The sequence below is a fragment of the Solanum verrucosum genome, unplaced genomic scaffold (genome assembly GCF_900185275.1).
Source record: "Solanum verrucosum unplaced genomic scaffold, falcon-dt-bn FXZP01000125.1, whole genome shotgun sequence".
In the NCBI taxonomy this organism is placed as follows: Eukaryota; Viridiplantae; Streptophyta; class Magnoliopsida; order Solanales; family Solanaceae; genus Solanum; species Solanum verrucosum.
In genome coordinates, this window is record NW_026019923.1 from 2,939,405 (window position 1) to 2,965,039 (window position 25,635).

Consider the following 25,635-nt stretch of genomic DNA (forward strand, 5'->3'; position numbering starts at 1 on the left):
AAAGTAAATTCAAATTAGTTAAATTAATTATCTATAAAAGTAGTAAATGTGAAAATTGCAATATAATGTATTTACTTACACGATGATTAATTTCCTAATTGAACATTTTTTCTAGCTTAATACTAAAAAAGTGAAATATTTTTCTTCATTTAAAACTAACCATTAACGAAATAAAGAAGCATCAATTTATCAACTAATTTCTTGATTCCCTTTCCATTTTCCTTGTACGCAAGTGGAAATGGGAAAGTTTATAGGGATCAAATGATTCTTCTTACCTAAACAAGATTGTTAACTGAACATGTCAGAGGTGAATTCAAGAATTGAAGTTTATACATTTCTACACCGACCACAAGGTAATAACATGAATAATAACTAGTGAATTCTTAGGCAAAAGCTATTGGATTTTTGGAAATCCTAAAATTACATTTACATCCGCTTGTGTCTGACCGGGCTACAAGTTGGGCATTTTTAGGAAAATTACTATACAAAGATCAGCACTAGGAGATGACAACAACAACTATGCCTTAGTCCCAAACACGGACCAAGAGAACGAAAAGATCAAAACAAACACATAACTAGATCCAACATCTACCTACATTACAACAGGTGTGTACTAGAGGGGTTTGCAAAGAAATGTTCCCTTGAAACTAACTTCGATTTCTTGAAATGGCTACCAATAAGACTACTCAGAATTGCTGGTGCTCCGCTTGGATTTGCCTGAGGAATCTTACGCGAAAAGATAACGTTATCTAGGACCATCATGTTTAACAAACTTCTGCAACTCTGAAAGACACAACAAGAATGTTTTAGCAGATGAGAAGATGTAAAAGTGTCTTGTCTATCTCATGCCCATAAAACATTACTACTACAACAACATAACTTAGTGTAATTCCACAAGTGGGATCTGGTGTAGGTAAAGTGTACACATACGTTACCCCTACCTCGTTGAGGTAGAGACCCATAACACATTATAAGCAAAAGGATTTGAAATATTGTTGAGACTTTAAGATCTCCATTACTACCAAAACTTAGATTTTCTTTGCTATCTACAGACCAAAAAAGTAGAACTATTAGGTGCCAGCAATTCTCTGCCTCAAGAGATACGGAGTCAGGATTTCAACCTTTTGGGTTCTGGATTTTAGAACGATGACTTCAAAGTGTTAATAACTAGATTCTAAATTTGATGTGTGCATATTTAATAAATTTCTCAACACAACTACATTATTCGAGGAGAAGCTATTGGTTTCGACCCGTAGCTGGGCTTCTAACTCCGCCCCTGTCCTAGGATCACACAATCTCACTAACTAGAAAATATCCCGGTATGTAGAAACTACAAGTATGGTAAAGAGATGGAACTTTGTTTATGTTTAGAAGGCACATCAGGGGTTCCAAATGCGCACTCAGAAGCAATAAATCTGGCTAGAGGAAGTCCCAGATTGGTATAATAGAAAACATGAAAATTTTGAGCAGCTCATAATTTATGGAAAGAAGGCCTTGGGAGAAGAGATCATTGAATTTTTATCATTTCTTGGGCAAGAACAATGATACCGCTTCATGTTACATTTTATCTGATAACCAACAGACTGAAGAAACAAGTCTGAGGAAACAGAAATAAATATCATACCTGAGGATTCAGAACATGCATGTGGCAGATAATATCACCCTGAACAATAATTAAGAAGTCAGTTTGAAACTAATAATATAAATTAGAAGTATCTGTGTATATATATATACATATATATTGCTACGAGGATGGATTATACATAAAACAGTCAAACTGAAAATGGATGTTTAAATTGGTATGCAGTGTTCATCAATGATCAAGATGAGGAAAAAGAATGACTCTATGATTCAATCATCAATGATTGAGTTCCAGTATTCATAAGGAAATGAATCCATATGACATGAAGTATAACAAATCGATATGAAGTGGTGTTCCCAAGAACATAGCACAAAATCTGTGAGAACATTGAAAAAGATAGAGAAGCAAATGAACCTAGCACTAAAGACTAAGAAAAATGAAAAAAAAAAGATTGTATTAACAACGAGAACTAGACAAAAATTAAGAAGAAATTCACTGATTTATTCTACAACCAACAAGGATCAATTGTCCCTAATATTTTGAAGCAATTCATTATGCACAAAATTAGAAAGTAATACTTCTAAATTGCACAGATTCACTGGTCATGATCAGGTATCTATGTTTTTATGTAAGTAAAAGGGTGTACCTCTTTTATTCCCGGATTTTGCATCACTATGCCAAGAACACGGCGTACAAGCCCCTTGTAGACACGTTCATTTGTAGTACCATCACCATTTAGCCAAGGCAATATTGGCTTGCACAAATGCAAACCAGTAGAGCGGAGATGATATGGTTCTTCTGGGTGATTTCTTGTGGGTGAACTAGCTTCAGTAGGTCGACAACCTTTTGCCTCATTGATGGTTTGCTTTTTACTTGAAGGTTCAGCAACCGCTTTAGGAAGATTAAGAATTGTGACTTTGTGTACCTTATCAGAATTCTGCAACTCCACATCTTTATGATTTTCTCCATTATGTGTAGCAGACTCTTCATATGTTTTAGTCTCAGAATCTTCACAAGGAGATGATGTAGCATCTTCATGAATAGCAGCCACTGGAATCAAAAAGTACTTGGAACGATATAAAGAATCAACCACCCGAATAGAGTCGTAAGCATTGACCTGCATTTTGTGGTGCCACTAGATGATTAGTTGAATAGAAGATGGGCCTTCTACTGCACTCTGTTCCATTCTCTATTAATTACATCACTAGCTATAGTGCCATCTTTCCTTAATCAAACCACATGTAAAACAAACAACTACAACAAGCGTAATACATAATGTTATGGGTTTTATTGAGTTATAGTGACTACCTCCACACAATATTGATGAAGCTGGTCAGCAGCGAATTAAGCATGTCCATCAATTTTATTCATAGAACACATGGCTCAATGTTATATTAATTCACAACACAAGAGACATACTAACACTTAACTGAGAAGAACACCAACACACCAAACTTAAACTGATGAGCAATCTACAAGTAATACAAGAATTTTGAAGTACATGATCATGACAACTATGCCAATTTGGGTGCCTAGTCACATGATTCATTTTTTAACCTACCAAAATTTTCCATATCACTAAACCAACTCAAGACATCAGGGAACTCATCAAAGCATTTTGGCCTCTCAACTCATATTTTCTTCTCTTTCCATCCCGTCTTTATTGTACATCATGCTTTAACAAAAAATCAGGCGATATATGGTAGATTCTTTATATAAACAACAATTTTCTTAATACTCCATATGTCCCATTTTATGTGGCACCCTTTGACTTGGCACGGTGTTTAAGAAAAAAAGGAAGACTTTTGAAACTTGTGGTCTAAAACAATCCTTACATATTTGTGTAGCTGAGTTTCATTTCATTAAGGGTAAAAGAGGAATTTAAAAGTTAAAATTGTTTCTAATTATAGTAAGGTGGCATTCTTTTTGGGACAGACTAAAAAGGAAAGGGTGCCACATAAAATGGAACAGAGGGAGTATCATTTGACACTTTAAACCGGCATATTCATGTTAAAACATACCAAGATATGCCATTATTCTAAATACAATACAATTTGGGGCTACGGGGAATTTCAAAGTAATATCCATCTGTTTTCAGGAGCAACCAGTCAGTGTCATATGAAGTAAATTCTCAAGATTCAAGGCTTAAGTGACAAGACAAACACACTACACAGAAAAGTAAAACACACAATGAAGAGACCTAGAGGAGTTTCAGGCAAAACTAGTTTACACTCCACACAAGTGAATCCACATTGAGCATACCATTACAAGTATCCGTTTTAAAAGCAAATGAACCAACAGCTTCTATTTCTTCTACAAGAAAGACTCTTTTTAAAACAATCCATTTACTAATATTTCCTATTCAGTAAATGAGTGAGAAGTCTTATTTCACAAAAATAACATCAGATAAACTATAACTGAGGATTTCATCAGAATTCTTTCATTAGTAACTCTAAGCAGGTGCATGAAACTTCATCAGATGGTGCAAAGAACAAGGGAAGATAGCTAATTGTTAATTCAGACGCACCTTCAAAACTCGTCCAAATGCTTCTAGCACCTCAATGACAGCTTCAGAAAGCTTTTTATCTGTAAAAAAAATAAAATAAATAGAAGTAATGAGTATTTAAATGGCGGGGTTAGAAGACCTTGTAGGTTTGTGGTTACAAACCTTGCATCTTTAGAATCCTCGAGATATCTTTCATGCACAAACCTTGGTCACCAGCCATTTGGATAGCTGAATAAACAGATCTAAACATTTCCGGATATACCAGAGAGTTCTGTTCCAGACAAGAACCAAAGGAACAAACACGTTCAGCATAGGTCGTCATGGCTTGCCATTGTGACTCGGTCGGAGAAACTGCGGTATATGGGACCCCGCTATCTTGAAGTTCATTTACTTGGTCATCTGAGTCGAATGAGACACTGCCAATATCAGTGGCTTGATGATCTTTAACAGATTGTGCACAAGTATAGTTATCACTGTCTTTGAGTAAATCCATAATTTTTATTCTTGAAAGTGTAGCATGCCTCAAGCACAACCTAATTCCTGGAAAACCTTTTGCCCGGCGTGAGCAAAGCTCACTATCACTAGCCATTGAAGTTTTCAGCTTTTTATACCTGTCACTGTCAGAAAATTCACTGTCATCAGTCTTGCGTTTAGATGTCCGGGAGTCCTCAACCTCTCCAACACCTTCATCGGGAAGGCATGGTGCAATAGATAGTTCTCCTGAAGAAAGCAGAGCAAGAAGGTGGTAAACATCTCCACACTGCAAATCCGTTGGAAGATCCACCCCCTCAGCAATCAATTCCTTCTCTCTTTCACAAAGCCAGCTAGCAAACTTAGCAGCTCTTTTTCCGGTATCACTTGGGAATGGAGAAAATTCTATACAATTCAAGAAGGTCTGAGAAAGGACAAAAGGACAATTGGAATGGCCCCCAATCTGCAAGGAGAAATTTTTAAAGCTTAGGAAATATTTGCAGGAGAAAACAAAAGATGAAGACAAATCTTTTTCTAATTATAGGTCAAGACACAGGATGGGTCTTTGTAGCAACAGTTGCACCTACTGAAGAAAATGATAGTGAATTTCAATTAGTTTACGTTTATAGTTATAGGACATAGGTGAAGACAGATTACTTGTAAAAAAACAAGCTGTAAATTTATACTCCTGTTTTTCTGTATGGCATTTGACTAGCACAAAATCTAAGACATTAATTTGACTTATATTAATATACTAACTAACTGAAGTGGAAGAAAATATTACAGTGATGAATGAAAAGCTAGTCCTACATCACATGAAAGTACAAAATAATTTCAATTGTTTGATGAAATTGAATTTTTGAAAATTGCCGAAACTGTAGACTAATATATACAATGGAATCATATAAAGTATTATGAACATCTCTAAACAGAAATATCATCACATAAATTTGACATGGAGAGATAATTCAAAAATGTACCAAGGCCAGCATCTAAATACATAGGAGTACAAAACAAGATTTACCAAAACTTTTTTCTCCCTGAGGTAATTGAAAGCAGCAAAGAGATCATGCTCAGAATAGCGCCTTAAAGTTTCAGCAAGCAAGGTTGGCACAAGTGGAGATTTTGAGCTACAGAGAAAGATGAGCTTAAATAGCTCTGCAGCATTAGCAACTGCTGCTGATTCATATAATCGTTTACTGATGGGGATGCCACCAATCGTGAGATTCACATACTTCTGAGGGATCCTATTTGAGCTTATTGGTGTACCAGAATCTTCAGTATTTTCACTAAAATTATCAACATATTGGCCACAAGAAACTGGTAAAACTGATTGAGGACCACAAGAACCCTGAAAGAGAGGGGAACATCAAACAAATTAAATACAAAATTCAAATAACAATCTTGTAAAGAAAAAAATTGAGTTAGTCACAGTTTCTTCAAAAAATAAGATAAGCTACACTAAGGCAAACAACCTACAGCAAGTGCCGGCACCTCAAGTTGCTGATATTTTTGTTGAAATGCTAAGGCCTAAATCTAAGTAATTAACGACTAATTTATGCCACAGAAGCTCATGAAATAACTGACAAGAAAGCATGAGTCTCACATCTCTTTCATCAGTATTAACATTTGAGCTGTTATCAAAGAAAGGCTGAACATCTTTCAAGGTCTCCGATTTGGATATCTTTTTGTGACGCAGAGCATCTTCCAGGGCCAATTTTATATTGGCATCATCAAAGTTATCCCATGGATCTTGAGAGAGGAAGTTCGAGGTATTTTTAAAACAATAACACTGTGTTGCTTGATGACCCTCATGGTTCAATTTTTTATCTTTGGATTTCTCAAGGTAATCCACGTAACGCTGACTAAGCACATTACACAGTCTCATAATAGATTTTCTGAACTGTCGATTTGTTCTCAATGATGCCATTCTCCTTCTGCAGGCATCAGGTGGTGCTGGAAGATTATGAAGCTTTCCCCAGTCTACGCGATTGAATTTTGCTCCAAGAGAAGCTCGGTGTCTTGCATATTCGATCACCAGTTGCCTGTACATAAAGTTTCTCATGTAATCCAAGTAATAAGCTTAAAAAATACAAATAGATCCAGGCAACAGGATACCATGGGTAGCATTAAGGATGTAGCAGTAAATCAACAATTTAAGCTCAAAAATCTTATTATCATCGGGAACTCTTGAAAAAAATCTGTGCATACCAACCAGCCATTTGGTTATTGACCTCATGAGGTACGAATAATTCATAAGATTTACCTATCTACATCATCTGTCCACCAGAACTTTCCCTTGCGTGTAGGCTTCGCTCTTGACAAGGCAATTTTATCAAGAAAAGCACGTCCTACCCCATCATCTTCAGGTAATTCTGACTCTTCAGCAGCTACCACGTCATCTCGAAGGTGATATCCCTCCAAGCTGCATGTCTGTGCACATGAAGTAGATGGGAAAGAGCTTTGTTCCTCGTTGACTATCTGGCTCAATGGCTGGGGCTGTCCAAACTCGGTACCAGCCTCTGCAGGCTTTGAAGATTTCCTTGTTACAGGTCTTTTCCTTTTCTTTGGAGATAATGTAGGTGTACCTTGGTGCGGCTGAATTTCATCCTTTCCAGCATCTGAAGCTCGATCAAAGCTGGTAAGTCGTCGTTGTCGTTTATCATGATAGACACGAAGGACCTGCAAGTGAACAGTAACCTGACTGAAAAATGTAGGACTTGCATACTTTAATGATATAAATGAGACATCAGTATTGGAAAAAGCTTCTTTCTTTTTTTCCAGTGACAGGTAAGAATGAGCTTTCCCCAAGAATGGGACTGTCTAAAAACAAATTTAATTAAATATTTGCTTAAACAAACAGAGTTTCCTTCAAAAAAATAAGAATCTCTTAAGGTCTAGAAGAATTTCTTCAGCCATTACATAAGAGAGTACCAATCAAGACGATTTCTAATGGAAAACTACTTTAGCTCTTCATGCATGCAAAAGTGATCATTAGGTGTTGTTTGATGCATTCACTGATTCATCATTTAAATGTGCTCCTTAATAAAAAGGATAAAGTTTCAAATTCATCAAGTTGAGCAGCAAGAGAGTGAGAGTTCACTGTTTACATGCAAATAGAAGCTGATTTCTACCATATTGCTTGTTTGTGACAGATTTAGTAATAAACTGATGTAGGAAAAATTTGAAGGCAACACAGATACTTTACTCCTGGCCCCTCGTAAGCAATCTTTTGGTCCTTTAACATGATGATTTTCTATGTATCTTCTTTTATTTGTATGACAATGATGTGGCTTCCCTAAAACATGCACATGTTCGAGTTAGGAGCACAAAACATAATTAAGAGCAGTACTATTGCTCCCTTAACAGAGATATGTACTAGTCAGGAGTGTAGATTATTAAGTACAATATTGACCTTTTATTTTATCAGTGAACGCTGGCCTTATGTGTCTAACTAGAAGTCCTTTACAAAGTCAACATCAACCGCCACTCATCTCTCTTCCATTTTTTTTTTTGCTTTGTTGTTTTTGACTCATCTTTTTCTTCCTTCTCTCTTTTTACAAAATCAGCAGCAACTCATCTATATCCTTTTTCAGATCAACACTGGTAAAATTCCTTCTGTCCCTTAACCTAGTAGCTTGGGTGCTCTTCAATATTTTTGTGTTTTCTATTATTTCCCCTTTTTAACCTTCCAATACCAAACTAATTCAGCTTTACTCATCTAGTAGCACGTAAAAATGGCAACTATCTTATTTTATGGCAGAACTGCAATTAAACACTGACATTCGAGCAAGTCATTAATCTGGAAAGTCTGGTTTCCAACAATAAATTGTTAACCTAGAATCAGCAAGTTTGCCAGCAGCATATTTCCCAATATATATGCCTCAGCAACTCTGTTTTTATAGGCTTACAAGTGGATCCAGATTTTAACACTACTGGAAGAAGATGGCCAACAAAATAAGTAAACTAAAGAGGAAAGACTATGTTGCGCATGAAGTTTTTTTCAACTTGATAGCAGCATCACAACATAAACACATACAATTCAAAACCAAAAAAATGCGGAGTAAGACTTGACATGATTTTACGTTGAAAACGACCAAAATCGAAGATGTCTACTTTTGTGTAAATGAGTTCTCCAAATGCCAAGAACATAACTACATTTCTGGCATCCCATTAAAAGAAACGAGTTGATGAAAGGCAAACAGTTACTAAATGATCTCATAATATCTAATGATCAGATAAGTTAGATAAACTACCACATTAATACTTATTAACAGATTCAACTTCCAGATGTCCTGTAAGTTGATTAAATAATTTTCTTATTGCAACTCAGAGAGCGGGCAAAGAGAACACAGAAGAACCTGCTCCAAAGTCAAATTCAGATCTTTAGCAATCTCCTCACATTCCTTGAATGAAAGTTTCCTCTGTGGGCCATCGTTAATAACACGCTTAAGGAGTTCAGCCCGCTGATCAGCTGTCATAACTCTGATTGAAGCCCATGATCGGAAAAGAAATACCTGACCAACATTTTACTTCCCTCTCAGTACAACCAGAAACTGAGAATAAATAATCAAGAGGGCCAGATAGCCTAAATACAATGCTACAGAAGATGAAACAAAAATAACATTTCTCCAAATATAATACTCATGCAGCAGCAAGTTCTTAAGCACGAAGAAGCATCAAACATGCAAAAGAGCAAGAGACTAACCAAGTAAAGCAAACCATCTTATTATATAAACAAATGAAAGTTCTAAAAGACAATCTTTCTTTCGGATAGGCATAGAAGTATCTTGCATGGCAATCCACTTTATTCCTCCAAATTAACAGATCAAAGAAAAAATACTCATCCTTATTTACTTTCTATTTTGGGCCAAAGGCTCAACACCAGTTCCATTCCTATACAAATTTCACAACTTTCAATAATTCAAATCACTACTATTAATTCAATTTTCAAACTTTGACTTGATGGTTTCTCTATCAAGGTAACTCTTCAAGCGTTACTTAAATATTTTTCTTCAATTATTAGCAAATATAATATTCAAGTCACAGACTCACAGTAACATTTTGAACTCCTATTCCAGCTGCCATGTATAACAGAACAAAGGGAGTAATTTTTCAATAATAAATAACAAATCATAGAGAAATAGAAGTACAACAAGAAATTTCCCCACGTTCTTAACCATTTCAAGGATGCAATCGAACTCTACAGAAATTAGACATGCTATTAAGTGCACAACTTCATCATAAGTTGGCTAATTAAGGCCCTTGGCTTTACGCATTTTGTTGCATGAAGTATTGTCAACTCTTGGCCATTTCCTGAGTTGTTATGTCCTTTAAAGGCTGAAGATACCACTTAAGGTAGATCAAATACTCAATTGTAGAAATTATTATAACAGCCTCTTCTAGAAATGCAAGGTAAGCCTGTATCAAATATAGACTTACTGTGGTCTGGCCTTTCCTATGGACATCCACTATGCTCAAAGAATGGAAATTCTAAGTAGTCACTAAAAGACAAAGAAAATAGAAAGAATTAAACCTCATTAACTGTGCAGCCGGGGAATGCATGCAAAGCGGCTTTACGATCACTAGCAGAATAGCAATACTCTAAAGTGTTCCAGTATTCCTCAACAGCTTTTTTACTTGAAAGAACAAAATCATGTCTGATTTGAGGGCGAAGATCTGGACAATGAATAGAATGAGATGAACCCACTAAGCAAACAGGTTCCTCAATGTAAGGTTTAAGCTCCAATACGTGAGTCAGAGTAGTATGAGGGAGATTTGCAGTGTTTTCTGGATGTCCACCACATACAAGCCTAATCAACTGCCATAAGAAAAATACACAACCAATTAACTATTGCATCAATAACAACTACCATAAACTCTTACAGACACAAGAGTAGGAAGAAGTTCAATATACTGAATTCCATAAGTCAGTTTTGATTTTCCAATATATGAAGCTTTTTCTCTTTCAGAGAGTGAATTACGATTACCAGTTTTCTATGTTTCTCAGACTCTTCAAAAATGTTGCAGCACCTGTGTCGAATCCTCCAAGAATGCACTACTTTTGGAGAATTCAGCATGCACCCGTTGACAGTTTTTAAGAGTCCAAGCAACATAGCCAGCTTTTGCACTAGTTATTGAAACTTTGGGATTCCGTTTACTTATAGGAATGACCAGTAAGAATGTATTTCACAGGGAGAGATATGTTGTCAGGCAGTTAGCACCAATTATAATTTCTGACTCTTTCTCTTGTATTCTTTTCTTTATTGGAGAGAGGGGGTATACCACATAACACCAAACTGAAAGCATCATCAGGAATATTAATCCTGAAACTCAATACCTATAAGACGTCCTACAAGTGTCGCAAACAGCTTTCAACTACAGAAACTGCTATTTCTTTGAGTACTCCGCAGGCTCTAAATATTCTGGAAGCTAACAACTTTTCTTTTTATCGGAAAAGAGTAACTTTATACATTAGAAATACCAGCAAAAAGACGTTGCTGGGAAAGTTACAAAGAAAACAATTTTCACTCTCATCAAGGTTCTTCCTTAAATAATTTTTGAATTAGTCAAGAGCTATCGGTGACTGAATTTCATGTATCAGGTTCTCTACAAGCAACCTGAACTACACTATGCTCTCATTTTTATAAAGGTAACGTTTTGTATATCAATCATCAGCCCAAAGCTGGTAACCAAAAATTTACAGCATATCCTACATCCACAGGAGTGTGCCTATCAAACAAAAAGATAAAGAAAAAAAGCAAAACTATCACTAGACCCCCCCTCCATCTTATAAGGATCCTAGGATGTCTACAATAGCCACAGGATCATCCTCTTTTATTGTAAAAGCATCTAGAATACATCTAGTGGATAATGGAGATTGTAAGTGAACTCCAGTCAAACAGCTGGATAACATTTTAGCTCCTCTAGAAATAAGGCATGTATATAGAAGAAAATTCGTCTTTTGGGAAAACAATGAACTCCTCTTTCCAGTAGCAACATTCCAATCTTAATAGTTCTAAGCCTTTCCAGTAACCACATGGTTCCAAGCATCAACAATTTAAATTCTCAAAGTAAAATTCATTGTACCTTCAAACGTCGCAAAATGTCAATCAATGATGATAGTCGTCCAGTCGCTCGGATATCCATCAGATGCTTGTACTCCAACAGAGGAAGATCAGAAAGGCGAAACCCATTTTTACATTTCTCGATCGTATCCTCAAACTTTTGAGTAGAGCCAACAACTTGTAAGAACAGTTCAAGCGACATGGCCTTAATAGCTGCATTTAAATCAATTAATTTAGATGTACTATGAGGATTTTTTAGGTCATGACCATCTTTAAAAGATGACAAAACATCTTCACAACCAGGCAAACTGTTCACATATTCCCATAGATAAATGTGAAAAATCTTTGTGCGAACCATCTTGGCCAGTACAAATCCATTTGTACGCATAGCTTCAGCTCGCTCAGCTTGGTTCAATTTTGTGCTTTGATGTGTCCTGGTGAGATCATTCAGTTGAGGAAATGGCTCTCCCTTTTTCAATTGAGAAGAGGCTTGAGTGCGGATGTATGTTTCAAAAGACCTGAATCTCTCATGAATCTGTTCAGCAGATACGCTAGAAACTGAAGGGTGCAAAACAACCTGTATCTTACGACTGTGGTTACAATTTGTTAGAACAGGGACATAAACAACGATAAGTTTACAATATCCTCCTTGCAAGAGCTTATTCAGACAACGATCTAAGGTCTTTCTGTCTGTCTCTGTCGTCTTCTCCTTCTCAAGATCCTGAAGCCGTCTGTATAGCTCTGATTTGACCAGGAACTTCTCCTCCTGATTAAAGAAAATATATTTGTGATCCTTTATCTGTAGCAATATCCTAACAGACAGAAAAGCTTAAAAAGAATGGGAGAATAAAAACACCTGTAGAAATTTAAGTATCCACTGCTCCCTCTTTGCGCTGGTTGCTTCCAATGTGAGACAGGGATACCTCGGATAAGATCGGCGTCTTGGAGGAGTCGGCACAGCAAGAGCCAGTGCATCTTCTGGCGCAACATATGATGCTGCTGCACTCACTATCTGCAACTCTGCATCAGAAGTGGTACTGCTTACCTTGATGGTCGAGTCCAGTGAACTGCTCAGACAAACTGGGACAGATCCATTCTTTTCATCCAGCACCAAGCCATCAGAAACTTCTGGGGAAGTTCCTGTGCTTACATTTTGGCTATTAGCTACACCATTACCTTCAGGAACTGAAGCATCCACATCTTGTCTGGCTAATGCTGAGTTCTCTTGAAATTCTCTATGTGTTCCAAGTGGAGGGCAGCCAGAAATTTCGGAAGGGTCTACTACTGGTTTATTCAGAGTGATAGGTGAAGCTCCAGGATTATGGTTTCCAGGTGTCCAGAGTCGGTAAACCTTGGCTTTGTTCATGAGTTCTGGCTCCATATGTATTCCGAATCTATGAACAATATCAAACAGCCGATTGTAGTGTTGTTTATTACTTAATCCCAGCCTTTTGCATACCTGAAAAATCATTATAATGGCAAGGAAAGTTTTGATATCACATATGTACATCTGAAGGAACCCTCGCATAAGAGACATATTTGAAAAGTCAAATGCACACACAAATACATGAATCCAATCAATAAATGTGTTTTATACCTTATAACTGAAAAGCAATCTTAAAAGAGGCATAAATGTAAAACAAAATAAATATATTGCAACTTATAGAAAGCCTTTTAATGATTGGGAGATCCAGAGAGTAGTAGAATTCTACAGAACTCTGGATATTAACCAAACCTTTTGCAATATATTTATTTTGTAGCTAAACTAACCGAACCTCAGATTCCATCCTTAGTTTGACCAAACCTCTGCCACAGTAGCCCTCTGTTGTTGGTTGAGGATGAACACATCAGGGAAAAGGGTTTTTAAAGGACCTTGTTCCAGCCAACTATCTTCCCAAAATAAGACCTCCACACCATTTCCAATCTTGATTTTACAGTTCCCTCTAAGTTTTGGCCAGAGATTCCATATGGCTCTCCAAAGGCTGGTTCCATAAGTGTTGGTCACCATGTTAGTTGACCAGTGATCTTCCATTTCATATTTGGCCTGAATCACCTCCTTCCATAATGCTTGTTCATTGGAGGTTAGCCTCCAGAGCCCTTTCATTAGTAGACATTGATTTTGAGTCTTCAAGTTTCTCACCCCTAGTCCTCCAGCTTGTTTATTCCCAATCACGGCTTTCCATTTAACCAGGTGAAATTTTTTTTGTCTCACTGTTGCCTTCTCATAGAAAGTTTCTTCTTAGAGCATCCAGTCTATCAGTTACTCCATCAGGAATAGGAAAAAGGGACATCATATAAGTAGGCATAGAATCCAAGACACTAATAATAAGTGTTAGTCTTCCCCCTAGGGAAAGATATTGGCTCTTCCTATTCACCAATCTTCTTTCACACTTTTCAATCACCCCATTCCAAATACCTATAGACCTGCTTTTAGCTCCCAGAGGCATCCCCAAAGGCACCTAAGAAGTCTACAAGTTAATCTACTTCCTCTATTCAATTCTCTTTACACCACCAAAATAGAGAGACTATGCAGTCAGAAATTTGTAACTCCTTCCCCAGAACAGAAAAGTTGCTTCTACTTTTGTGTGTCAAAACTCAAATGAGCAGGTTGGGTTAAATTCGGGCGAGTCCAAACGAGTTAGTTAATAAACGGATAGCAATCCAACAAGCACAAAATTTATTTGGGTCAAAATGGGTTAGGTCAAGATGGATTGAATTGTGGGTCATAACCCAACCCGCCCAATAATATTCATATTCAACCAACATTGTGATTTGTATGTAGTATTATCAAAAGCGAAAAGCGCAAAAAATCTCTGAGGTCTGTTGGAGCTTTTAGCGCAAATAAATTGTGGGCTTTAATGAAAAAAGGTGCAAATGGAGCAAAAATACATACATATATATATATGTATGTCCAATTTAAATTTCTGCAATTCGATTTCGAGATCTCAACTGAGGTCATTACAATATACTAGTCAACTATATAATTATTTCTTTTACAATTGAGAAATCACCAGGGTTAATGACATAGGGTTCGGAACTTGGCGGATAATGCGCCCACCCTCTACCCTTCTCACTTAAATACCAATCTTTGTCTGCGGTAAAATTTGAACCAGTGATGTGCATCTAACAAACACACCACGTGTTACTTTCTTACCATTAGACAAAATCCCTTTGTGTGTGTGTTGGAGGGGCCGAGGGGAAGGGGGGGGGGGGGGGGGGAGACTCTGTAAATACACATTTGATGTCTCTTCTTTTGTCATTTTTTTCCATAGTATACACATAAATGAGTACCAAATCACAAAATGCTGACTCACAAAAGATTCAAAATATGATCCAAGGCTTGAAGAATGATCATGTTGAGAATATAATTAAATAATAAAAGTGTGCTCTCTCTAACAGCTTAAGTTTTTAGATGAGATGGCCAAACACTTCAACATGGTATCAGAATAGGCAGAGGTCCTGCGATCGAATCTCACTGCCACCCAAAATTAAAAAGAATTTTCACGTGCTTGGCCATGAAAAAGAATCAGGCCCGCACGTGAGGGGGTCTTGTTGAGAATATAATTATCTTAAGCTTTTAAATGAGATGGTCACACATTTCAACAAATCATAAAGTTAAAAATGAGGCTTTCGGTGAAATTGCACCTAAAAGTGATCGTAAAGACATAATCAACTTAAGTTCAAAGTTGACTGCGAAAAGAATCAGAAAATATGATCCAGGACACAAATTACAGCTTGGGTGAAATTACACCAAAATGAAGAAGACAATATACACGTAAAATAGCACTAGTAAAATGATATCAACATTAGTTTTGACATTCATAAAAGAAAACATCCAATACCTGATTGAAGGGCAACCCTCTATCTCCCTCAGCATCAACCATATCATAAATTTGATGCTCAATAGGAAGCTCTAAAAGCAGGTCTGAAATATGACCTCCCTTGCCCTTTTTCATCATTGTTTCAAAATGTTTTGGTGAAAAACCCTTCAACAGATGTAGACACTTGACCTCCTGCAATGCGGGCATATGATAAGCAATTAATTAGTCAGTCAAAGTCCTAATTCCTATAAAATATGTAAGAGCTTAAGACTTTTCTACACTTTTGTTATGGCACATATGTTTTTTTTTAAATCGATTATACAGGAAAAAAGTGGTACTTCGAAACTTGTTTAGTTAGAAAGAAAATGAAGACAAGAAATGGTGAAACTAAGAATTATTCTTTTACAAAAAAGTTGTGGATGACAGCTGTGGCCTGTGGGATAAGGTGAAGCTAAAAAACTTGCACTGGAATCAATTCAATAGTTAGTAAACTAGCTATCATTCAAGTTTTAGGTGTAAGCCTCTCCAACAACATCCCCCTCTCCCTCTCCCAAAGTAAGGGAAAAAATAAAGAAAAGGATCAGCTCAACCCAGTGAATCTTTGCGCTACTCTTTGGACACTAATTTCAATGAAATTCATACAATATGTTTGAGAATTTACAGAAAAAAATTTAAAGAGTAACTTAGCAGAAGACAATCGCCGCTTCCAATCTCCAGATACAACTCTTATATCTTATTAAGATCCAATAACCACATGAATCAAAGTATAAAACTAAAAAGAATCCAAGAACACCAAAAAATAAATACTTCCCTTCCACTAAAGTCCAAGCTTGAGTTTAGGCAAGATTGACCTTTATTTAGCAAGAAATTTGTCATAATCTCTTTAATTTTATGGAATTGCAAACCTTGTGTACGTATGTATTTCAGTCTCAGTTTCCAATGCAGTAAATCACAATTCAAAATTTTGGGCCAATAACAACTTTCAGAAAAGGACAATATGTCATTCAGTTGCATTAACTAGGTTGAATCAGCAAATAGTCTTTGGTAAGAAAAAGAATTACTTCTTCCAACAAGTATACAATTCATCAAAGTATTACGTAAATATTTAAGCGTCTCTCACTTTATCTATTATCAGAACTGCTTTAAGTTGAAAGTCAAGAATATACTTCCCTAAAGTACAAGTTAGACTAAACAGCTGCAAAAGATCTAGTCAAAAACTTTCTTTACTGTAAGATACAAAGTTGATTGAAACACCTATCAAACAAAAAGGAAATCTAGCATAAATAATCAACAAAAATTAAACTGATTTCCGCTAGATTAGATTTGTTCAGAAAGCTGATGCAATTTGACCAATTTTCAGTGGATTCCCAACAAAGATGTTCAATCCATGATTCCAATAGGAGAAAATATTAGAAAAGAATTATAATTACCCTAGGACTTTAAGTCCATAAAGGAAAAGGAGAAACAGTAGAAGAAATGGGAGTATATGCAGTAAAGCCATGGGCACTTTCAAGGTCTCTTAGATACTTGTATGGAAAGTCTAAAATGTAACAGATGAAACCCAGAGCAGTTGGTACTTATAAGCCGGTACTTTTCACTGACCTTCCCATCCATAATGACCTCGTCCTCCTTCACCAAGTGAGCCTCCTTCAGCTTCTTGAGAATCTAGGAGTAAAAAATTTGGATTTAAATATGATGCATGAGATGGGTTTATGAGTTGCAACATACTGAAGATACAAAATAATAAAAAGGAAGAACATACATATCTCCATCTCCTATGCCCACGAGTCCCTTGATAACCAAGTTCTGGCTTGATATCAGCCATAGCCAGGACCTTCATAAATTAAAATAAATAAAAGAATCAGCTATAGAGTACATTTAAAAGCCAGATAGATGGAGCATTCAACATCAAAACCAACCTTTCCCTCAGCATTTTCAAGCTTATCACAGACGGCTTCTAGTTCTGGTAGAAAATCTTTTACGCACAGATCTACATCAAGAGATTCCTCAGCAACACCAACACTATTTTCATCTTCACCATCAGTGATCTCACTATCCTCCAAGGAATTAACCCCCTTGGTTATCTCAAGCCTTTGTTGACTACCCAAATTCTTTGCATAGCGGGATAAATAGAGCATATTGGTAGAAACTGGACCCATGTCTCTAATCCTAAGGATTGTTGGTTGTCTGACAATCAATCCTCGTTTTTCAAGCTTCCTCACTATGTAAAACATGTCGTTGCCTTTGATCTTAAAGTCTTTGCCAAGCTCATTTTGTGCTACTCCTTTTCCTCTGAAACTCAGTCAAAGTTAAGAGACCTTGGTAAGCAATTAAGCTACTTCAATTACTAGTAAACCTAATAATTTTTCCCCATAGCATACAACCAAGGGTATGGCCTAAATATGAATAAAGTGGGAAAGAATCTTGGGACCAAGGTTTAAATCCTGGCAAACAAATACCACCAGATGATTTTTCCCCCATCTAAGACTTGTAGAAGAGTTACCTGCTACTAGTAGAAGGTAGCAAGTATCCAGTATAGCCCATGTACACAAAAGTTGATCGGACACAACATTTGGGAAGAACTCCGTGGAATTAGTTATGTGCACAAAAGTTCATGAACATCAAGGTTTAGATGCATGGGAAGAAATCACCTAGGTGTTTTTTTCCACCGCTACCAGGAGGACCAATAGCGTTCTCACTTACCCTCCAGCGTCACTCGAACCCTCAACCTACCGGTTGACGGTGGAGGTGATCAAGTACTTGAAAAATCACCTAGGTGTTGTTTATAACCACAAGTTTCAAAAGATACATATTTTTCTTAAACTTTCCCTTTTTACCCTTGATGAGAAGTTTTTATAACCACATAAATGTTACAACATGTTTAAGACTACAAGTTACAAAAGTCTTTTTTTCTCTGTTAAACTTCCAATTTTACCTTTCATGCAAACGCTTGTATAGCCACACTAATATTATGGCATGTTTAAGACCAGAAAAAAAATAACATTAGTTTCTTATTACTTAGTCCCAAAAAGGTTGACATCTTTCTAAATTTGAAAACGATTTAATTTTAACTTCTCACTTTAGCATTAAGGAGAAGCTTTATGTTACAAAAGTTTTACATCCCTCAAATGTAATGGCACATTTATTATGACCACGGAATTTCACAAGTCCTACTCCCACAATCCCAGAATACTTGTCACATCTCGCTTCTGAAGAGTCAATTTTATTAATGTTCAAAACTAAATTGGACTAGATTGATTCAATATTTCAAAATTAAAATTTAGATATTCCAAAACTATGCGCAAAAGTACTACAATTTGCAATTCTTCTGATATAAATATGTTGAAAAATATACATTAAATGTTCCATCAAAGTTTCATGTAGTTTCACACCCCAAAAACTAAACATGACAAGTAATTTGGGACATGGGGAGTAATTTTCTTCATAGTACCAAACTCGAAAAAACAAGATACTTTAGGTGTTTTTTTTACAATCAACTCTAAATTACAATTCATATATGCTCAGACTATATGGCCTTAAGCAAGCATCTAGACAATGGAATGCCAAGTTGTGTGAAGCACTGGTCAAACTTCGAGTTCAGACAAAGTGAGTATGACCACTCACTGTTTATCAGAAAGACACCAGAAGGGACAACTATTATACTTATCTATGTAGATGACATGCTGATAACAGGAGATAGTCTAAAAATAGTTGAAGAAACCAAAGGAAAACTGAAACAAGCATTTAAAATGAAAGATCTTGGTGAGCTGAGATATTTTCTAGGAATTGAATTTGCAAGGTCTGAACATGGAATATTGATGCATCAGAGGTATATTCTCCGGAACTCATCTCAAAAGCTGGACTCAGTGGTGCTAAGCCAGCAATAACACCACTAGATACTAATGCCAAGCTAACAACCAGACAATATGATGACTACAACTAAGGGTTCAACTAGTGAAATCAATGATCCTCTGACTGACAAAACAGGATACCAAGGATTTGATTGGGAAATTACATCACTTCACCATGACTAGGCATGATATTGCATTTGGAGTACAGACTCTAACTCAGTTGCTACAACAACCAAAAAAATCTCACATGGAAGCAGACTTAAGGATCATAAGGTATGTGAAGAATCAACATGGACAAGGCATGTCTAGGAAATCCAACTCTACAATTACAGCCTTTTGTGATTCAGACTGGGCATCCTGTCCTCATTCAAGAAAGTCTGTAACAGGCTACTTAGTGAAGTTGGGAGACTCCTTGATAACCTGGAAATCTAAGAATCAGTCAACAGTTTCAAAAAGCTCAGCAGAATCAGAATACAGAAGCATGGCTTCCACCGTGGCTGAACTGATATGGTTCTTAGGACTTCTGAAGAATTTGACAGTTAAAGCAAAGGAACCTGTGAGCGTATATACTGATAGTAAAGCAGCAATGTAAATTGAAGCTAACCCTGTCTATCATGAAAGAACTAAATCTCAATACAATGAGATTGATTGCCATTTTATAAGGGGGAAAATAAACCAAGGTTGGTGTCAACTAGCTACATTCCTACAAAAAACATCCTAACCAAAGGACTCAGCAAGGTTCAACATCACTACTTGAGTTCCAAGCTAAGAGTGTTTGATATTTTCTCACTACCTAGATTGAGGTGAGTATTGAGAAGAAGGATCAAGTAGTAACAAATGTAGACTAAATGGAAGAACTGTCTAATTCTATCTCTCAGATTGTTAGTATTAGTTATTAACCATAATTAAGATAGTTAGTTAGTTATAACTGATCACTCGATTAGTTAGTCTATACAAAAGGCCTGATTTGTACTCATTGAGAGGCTAAAACTTCTAATAAGATTTTACTCTTCTTCTTCCTTCTCGCCTCTGTTTCATCTCTTAATAACTACATGAAATAACTGCATGAAGGTGATCTATGTAGAGAAATTCAGATTATAAGCATAAAAGGTATGAAACTCGAAATCCAGCATAGTTTTTATCAATTAACTCTAATAACAATTCATATATGCTCATAACAGAAATTAGAAAGAAAAAACAAACACAAACCTAACAGTAGCAAGGTAACGAAGAACACGCCGTTCACGGTCAGAAAGTTTAGCATCGGAGGCCTCAATATCATAAACTCCAATAAAAGCATCACACATATGCTCCGGCGCGATAATTTTCAAATCCAATCGCTCACTTTGCTCGAACGCACGAATGCAACTATCAGTCGAACTATAAACAACGCCATTGGATTCGAATTTAAGGCCAGGAATGTCAATGAGGTTAAACCAAAGAACTTTTTTGACGTTTGGGCAAAGTTTAAGACCATGACTGGAAATTGAAGGTTGTAGCTTCGGCCATAGCTTGGAGAGATGGAGACCGGAATCGCCATGGGAGCAAATTTCTTCAAGCGCTGAGTTAACGAGTGTATCCATTAGAGAGAGGAAAATTCATTCGTGGGAAGTTAAATTGAAAAAGCTTAAATAAATCGAGTTATTTTGGAGAATTGGGGATTATATTTTTTATTTATTTTTTATCCGGGTGTCCGTATGCATTTCCTATTTACCTCGTAATCTGTTTCGAAAATTAATTTGATTAATTTTTAAAGTTAAATTAGATTATATTAATTTGATATTTTAAATAAATTATTTTAAAAAATTATTAGAAATTGCAATTTTTTGGCATATCAATATGATTAAAAAATACATCGTAAAATGTTAATCAAAGTTCAGTGACCGAGGAGAGGTTGAGAAGAAGACAATGAATAAAATGGTCTGAAAGTCGCTATAGAAAATTGAACGAGTCTTAGTGAAGCTAGTCCATTAAGTAGATAGATCACCTGTCTGTATGGTATCTATAATAAGAAAAAACATGGCTCCAAGTAGTGAAAGGGAGTAGCAAAGAGAAAATTCGTTAGGAGAGAATACCAGAATTCCGTTGTTTGATTCTAAAAAAAAAAATTGTGATAATTAAAAATGAACGGAAGAAATATCTTTTAACTTTCAAAACAATTGTGACAATTATTTTGTAAGTATTTAGAATCAAGTGTGAACATCATTCTGATTCATCAAAAGAAGTACCAAGGAGGTACTTGTAAAGTACAAGAAAAATACATAGGATAATTGTTATATATACAAGTACAACTCCTACAAATCTATGAAATTCAAAAAGTGAATCAGATTTTGGCAACAAAGTTTGTTTGTGGAGATACTATATAAGTGGAGAAATTTTTTTTATGTGAAATTATTCTCCAAACTGATACAACCTACCTAGAATATGGATGGGCAATTTTTTTTTTGGTTTTTCACTCGGTGTCCGGAGCCACATTAGAGTCTCGGTTAAATTCAGATCGCACACTGCAGGATCCATTTGGGGGTGGTGCTCTCAACATGATTTTCTCCATACCCAGGGCTCGAACCCGAAACCTCTTGTTAAGGGTGAAACACTCTCATCAGTGCACCACAATTCATGCCGGTTGGATAGTTTAGGAATGAACATAGTTACAAAGACTGAAAGCACCATAAATAGTTTATCACAAATTTAAATGTACCCATTATTATATTTTTGGTTAAAAATAAATTATTTTTTTATTCAAATATATCTCTTTCATTGTTCAGTACAAATTTATCCTTAATTTTAACGGATTAGAGGGGCCAATTACAATATCATTTTTACTTGTATAATATTTAATATTACTTTTAATTACAAAAATAGGTTTAAATCATTAGTATTGTAGTGATTACTATGCTTTAGAAAATCGCCAAAGTTAAGATAACGTCTTTTTAAATTTAATTATTTGATAATCTTATTAATTTGAGTTCAAAAAGTTTAAAAGGGCATTTCAAAGAATTGAACAAAAGATAGACTATGGAATTTGACATTAATTAATTATCAAATGTGAAAGTAAATAATTGTTCTTCCACAAGAAACTGAAAGTGGGCTAAGAAAATTATTTTCATTTTTATCTGCCTATGTCTATAGTGTCGATCATACTAGGCTCCATACCTAAAGGCCTAAATTTTTTCACTTGGCACTATTCACTAATTCTTAGAAAATTGACGAATGAGTAACTTTTTTTTATTTGGTCTATCCACATTGAAGTCAATTAATTTAAATTTGTACTAGGACCCATTCGGAAGGAATTAAGCACTCCTTACTAAGAATTTTCTATATCTAAGACTCGAATCTAAGACCTTTGATTAAGGATAGAGCAACCTTATTCACTTTGCACTTCTCACTGCTTCTAAGAAAATTGTTGAATGAATAACTTCAAGCAAAAATTAGACCGGATTCTAATTTCATTTTTTTTGTAGAAAATTGCTCTGGCATTTTAGAATTAAGGTAATGATCAAGTTATATTTTTGGGATAAGGGTCTGAAAAATATCATAACTTTGGTCGAATTTACCGTTGCGATACTAAACTTTCATGATGACCTATTACCTCCCTAGACTATTTAATACCATATTTTTTACCCCATGAACTATTTAATAGTATATTTAAAGGTATGCCCACGTGGACACATTACTATTTATAATTTTGCATTATTTTTTATGTCCACGTGGGTAAATATATATGTTTTAAAATATGGTATTAAATAGTCTAGGAAGGTAATAGGTCCTCATGAGAGTTTAGTATCGCAACATCAAATTCGACCAAAGTTGAGGTATTTTTCAAACCCTTATTCCTATATTTTAATAAGTTTACAAAAACTATAAAACAAAGTCAAAAGGTTGTTTTCTAGATGAGTTAAGGTATATTAGTTTGTCGTATCCATGTTGGATTTTCCAACAATAATGCATGTTTGAAGGACCTGAATTCTGACACAACTGGATTGTCGTTTGTTGAAGGATATGAGCAACATAGATTGAAACAAGAGTAAAGGAAGAATTTGAGAACTACAAAGATCAACTATCTTTTGCTTAATGTTATGTTTCACTTTGTTGAAAAAGTAATAAACCATATCTAGCTCATTATATACAGTGACAGAGCCAAAAATTTCATCAAGGGTGTTCAAGAATTTTTTTAATAAGTGAGTTGAATGTTATTTGTTTAACCTAAGGATTCTACCATGAATGATCTCAACATTTGTCTATATCAAATATAAACAATCGATTTTTTTTTCTTTTTGATGCTTTGATTTTATATGATAAAAATATATGATTATTGTTTTTAAAGTGAAATATTGATAGAACAAATGCGTCTAGCTTCACGAAACATAAATCACACCAGTAGAATTTTTTTTTCTTAAAAAAAGAAGAAGATAAAACGCATGTATTGATTTTAGGTTTGGATTTAAAGTTGTTAACATATATAAACACAATTTTTTAAAGTAAAATGTTGCCTTTTTTATTTTCACCATTCGAAAGTGCATTATATCCTAGATAAAAATTAGAACTACATGATATCTAAATATTCAAAATTAAAATAATGTATTCATTTATGAAACTTGAGGAACATAATAATGGTGTGTGAGGTTGTGTTCTGCTCTCGAAATAAAACTAAAAATGTTGTGCATTCGAACCCGCAAACCTGGGTTGAAAATGAACACGCTTAACCACTGCGCCACAAAAGAGTTTATGTCAAGGTTGTTCAACATTGATTATTTATCCCTTAAATCCAAAAATTGATATCTCTATATGATGTAATTTTCCGGCGAAGGGTGGTTAGCTGACCACCCTTGAATGGCTGTAGCTTCGCCCCCCTGATTATATATACTCCCTCTATCCCAATAGGATGACAAAAGACTGCGTCTTTGTTCAATTTCCACAATTCTTCTACGATGGATCGCAAAAAGACCCTTAAGAAAATCAATCAAAAGTACTACACGAGGTAAATTAAAATAATAGATAAAAATAATTATCCATTTTTTAATTAAAAACTAGATTATAAGACTAAAATTTTATAGATCATTATATGTTTTCTTCATAATTCATTTTAAAAAAAAAATATTTTATATCTATTTATCGTCTGCTTATTACAGTACATTTGGGAAGAGGAATTAGTGGTATTCAAGGGTCATTTTATCAAGGATCATGTTTCCACTGATGAAACGTTATATATGGTTTGACACCACATGACAAAATAATTGTTGGCAAGCAAACTAACCTTTTTTTTAATTAATTAATTTATTGGCTCTACTCTATATGACACATTTATTATTTGGAGAGTCAAATAAAATAAAATAATTATTGCCATTTTTGGTAATACATTTTAAAATTTAATTTATTAACTATTTTGACTTATAAAATTTTCTTCGTGGGCGACTTGGGATGACATGATCTAGAAACGACATAAATGGAATAGGATTCCAGTTGATAAATCGGAAAAAAAAGAGTGGATAAATCAAAAAAATACACCGTAAAATATTAGTAAAAAATTGTTATGATTTAATTCAAAAAAAGGAAATAATAACAAATTAAAAGTGGATAGAGGTAAGTATTTGAATATAATGTCACGGTTAGTTCAGTTACTAACCACTACTATATAAGTAATATATACCATATAAGTAATATAGCATTGACTTTAAACAAAGAAAGAAGAAAAAAGTTTGACTAAAGAAAAAGAAAAAGAAGAAAGAGCAAAGGTTTTAAAGTTTGCTTCCATGGCGGATTATTTTTGGGATCTCACTGGAGATATCTCAGGAACAACATTTTGGCATTCTAGTTAGAGAAAGGGTACCTTCCGACCCAATCGGAGGAAATTTGGAGAGCATTCGCGGAAAGGGTCTATGACGATCTAAATCCAACTGATTTCTCGGTGCATTTATGGACAAGACTAGACTCCATGGACGAATCAGTGGTGGAAACTCAACAATTGGAGTTTCTACCATGGAACTTATTCGATTTCGGGTTGTTGAGGAAGGTTGAAAGTTTCCAGACTCGAATGGGTCTCCATCCTACAGCTGAGCTGTGGGAATTGTTTGCCCAAACTGTATACAACAAAATGAATTTGTAATGACCTGTTCCCGTCGTTATAGAAAAGCCAATGGGGAAAGAATTTGTGTCAAACAAACTTTTTGTAGTGACTTGGGATTTCCTAGCCTAGTCCAGATTTGGACGAAATCGGAGTCATTAAGGACTAGGGAAATCTGGTAACGAATGAGAGATCTAATTATGAATTCGATCACATAAGTAGATAACTAAGACGCTAAGGAACTCATACGACTTTACAGAATCAAATTCGAGTGAG

The 25,635-nt window shown here is 35.4% G+C and overlaps 1 protein-coding gene across 1 annotated transcript; it reads right to left on the minus strand.

The window, feature by feature from the left end:
• Positions 1–451: 451 nt before the first annotated feature.
• On the minus strand, positions 452–20,918 carry LOC125824889 (uncharacterized). Its single transcript, XM_049504233.1, has 17 exons — positions 20,508–20,918; positions 17,367–17,739; positions 17,210–17,281; positions 17,050–17,112; positions 15,469–15,639; positions 12,483–13,085; positions 11,649–12,392; positions 10,096–10,380; positions 8,921–9,076; positions 6,826–7,241; positions 6,166–6,604; positions 5,584–5,910; positions 4,251–5,022; positions 4,110–4,168; positions 2,229–2,699; positions 1,625–1,663; positions 452–783 (listed from the first exon to the last, which is right to left on the minus strand). Exons 1-17 carry the CDS (start codon positions 20,879–20,881, stop codon positions 598–600), a joined length of 5,550 nt encoding a protein of 1,849 aa, XP_049360190.1. The 5' UTR covers positions 20,882–20,918; the 3' UTR covers positions 452–597.
• Positions 20,919–25,635: the final 4,717 nt, after the last annotated feature.

Bases quoted from the DNA above. Each gene is read 5' to 3' on its own strand.
- LOC125824889 (XM_049504233.1), bottom strand. From the start codon at position 20,881: ATGGATACACTCGTTAACTCAGCGCTTGAAGAAATTTGCTCCCATGGC. The intron at 17,740-20,507 runs GTTTGTGTTTGT...ACTGAGTTTCAG, and splicing joins CGTTACCTTGCTACTGTTAG to AGGAAAAGGAGTAGCACAAA. The intron at 784-1,624 runs GTATGATATTTA...TGTGTCTTTCAG, and splicing joins TGCATGTTCTGAATCCTCAG to AGTTGCAGAAGTTTGTTAAA.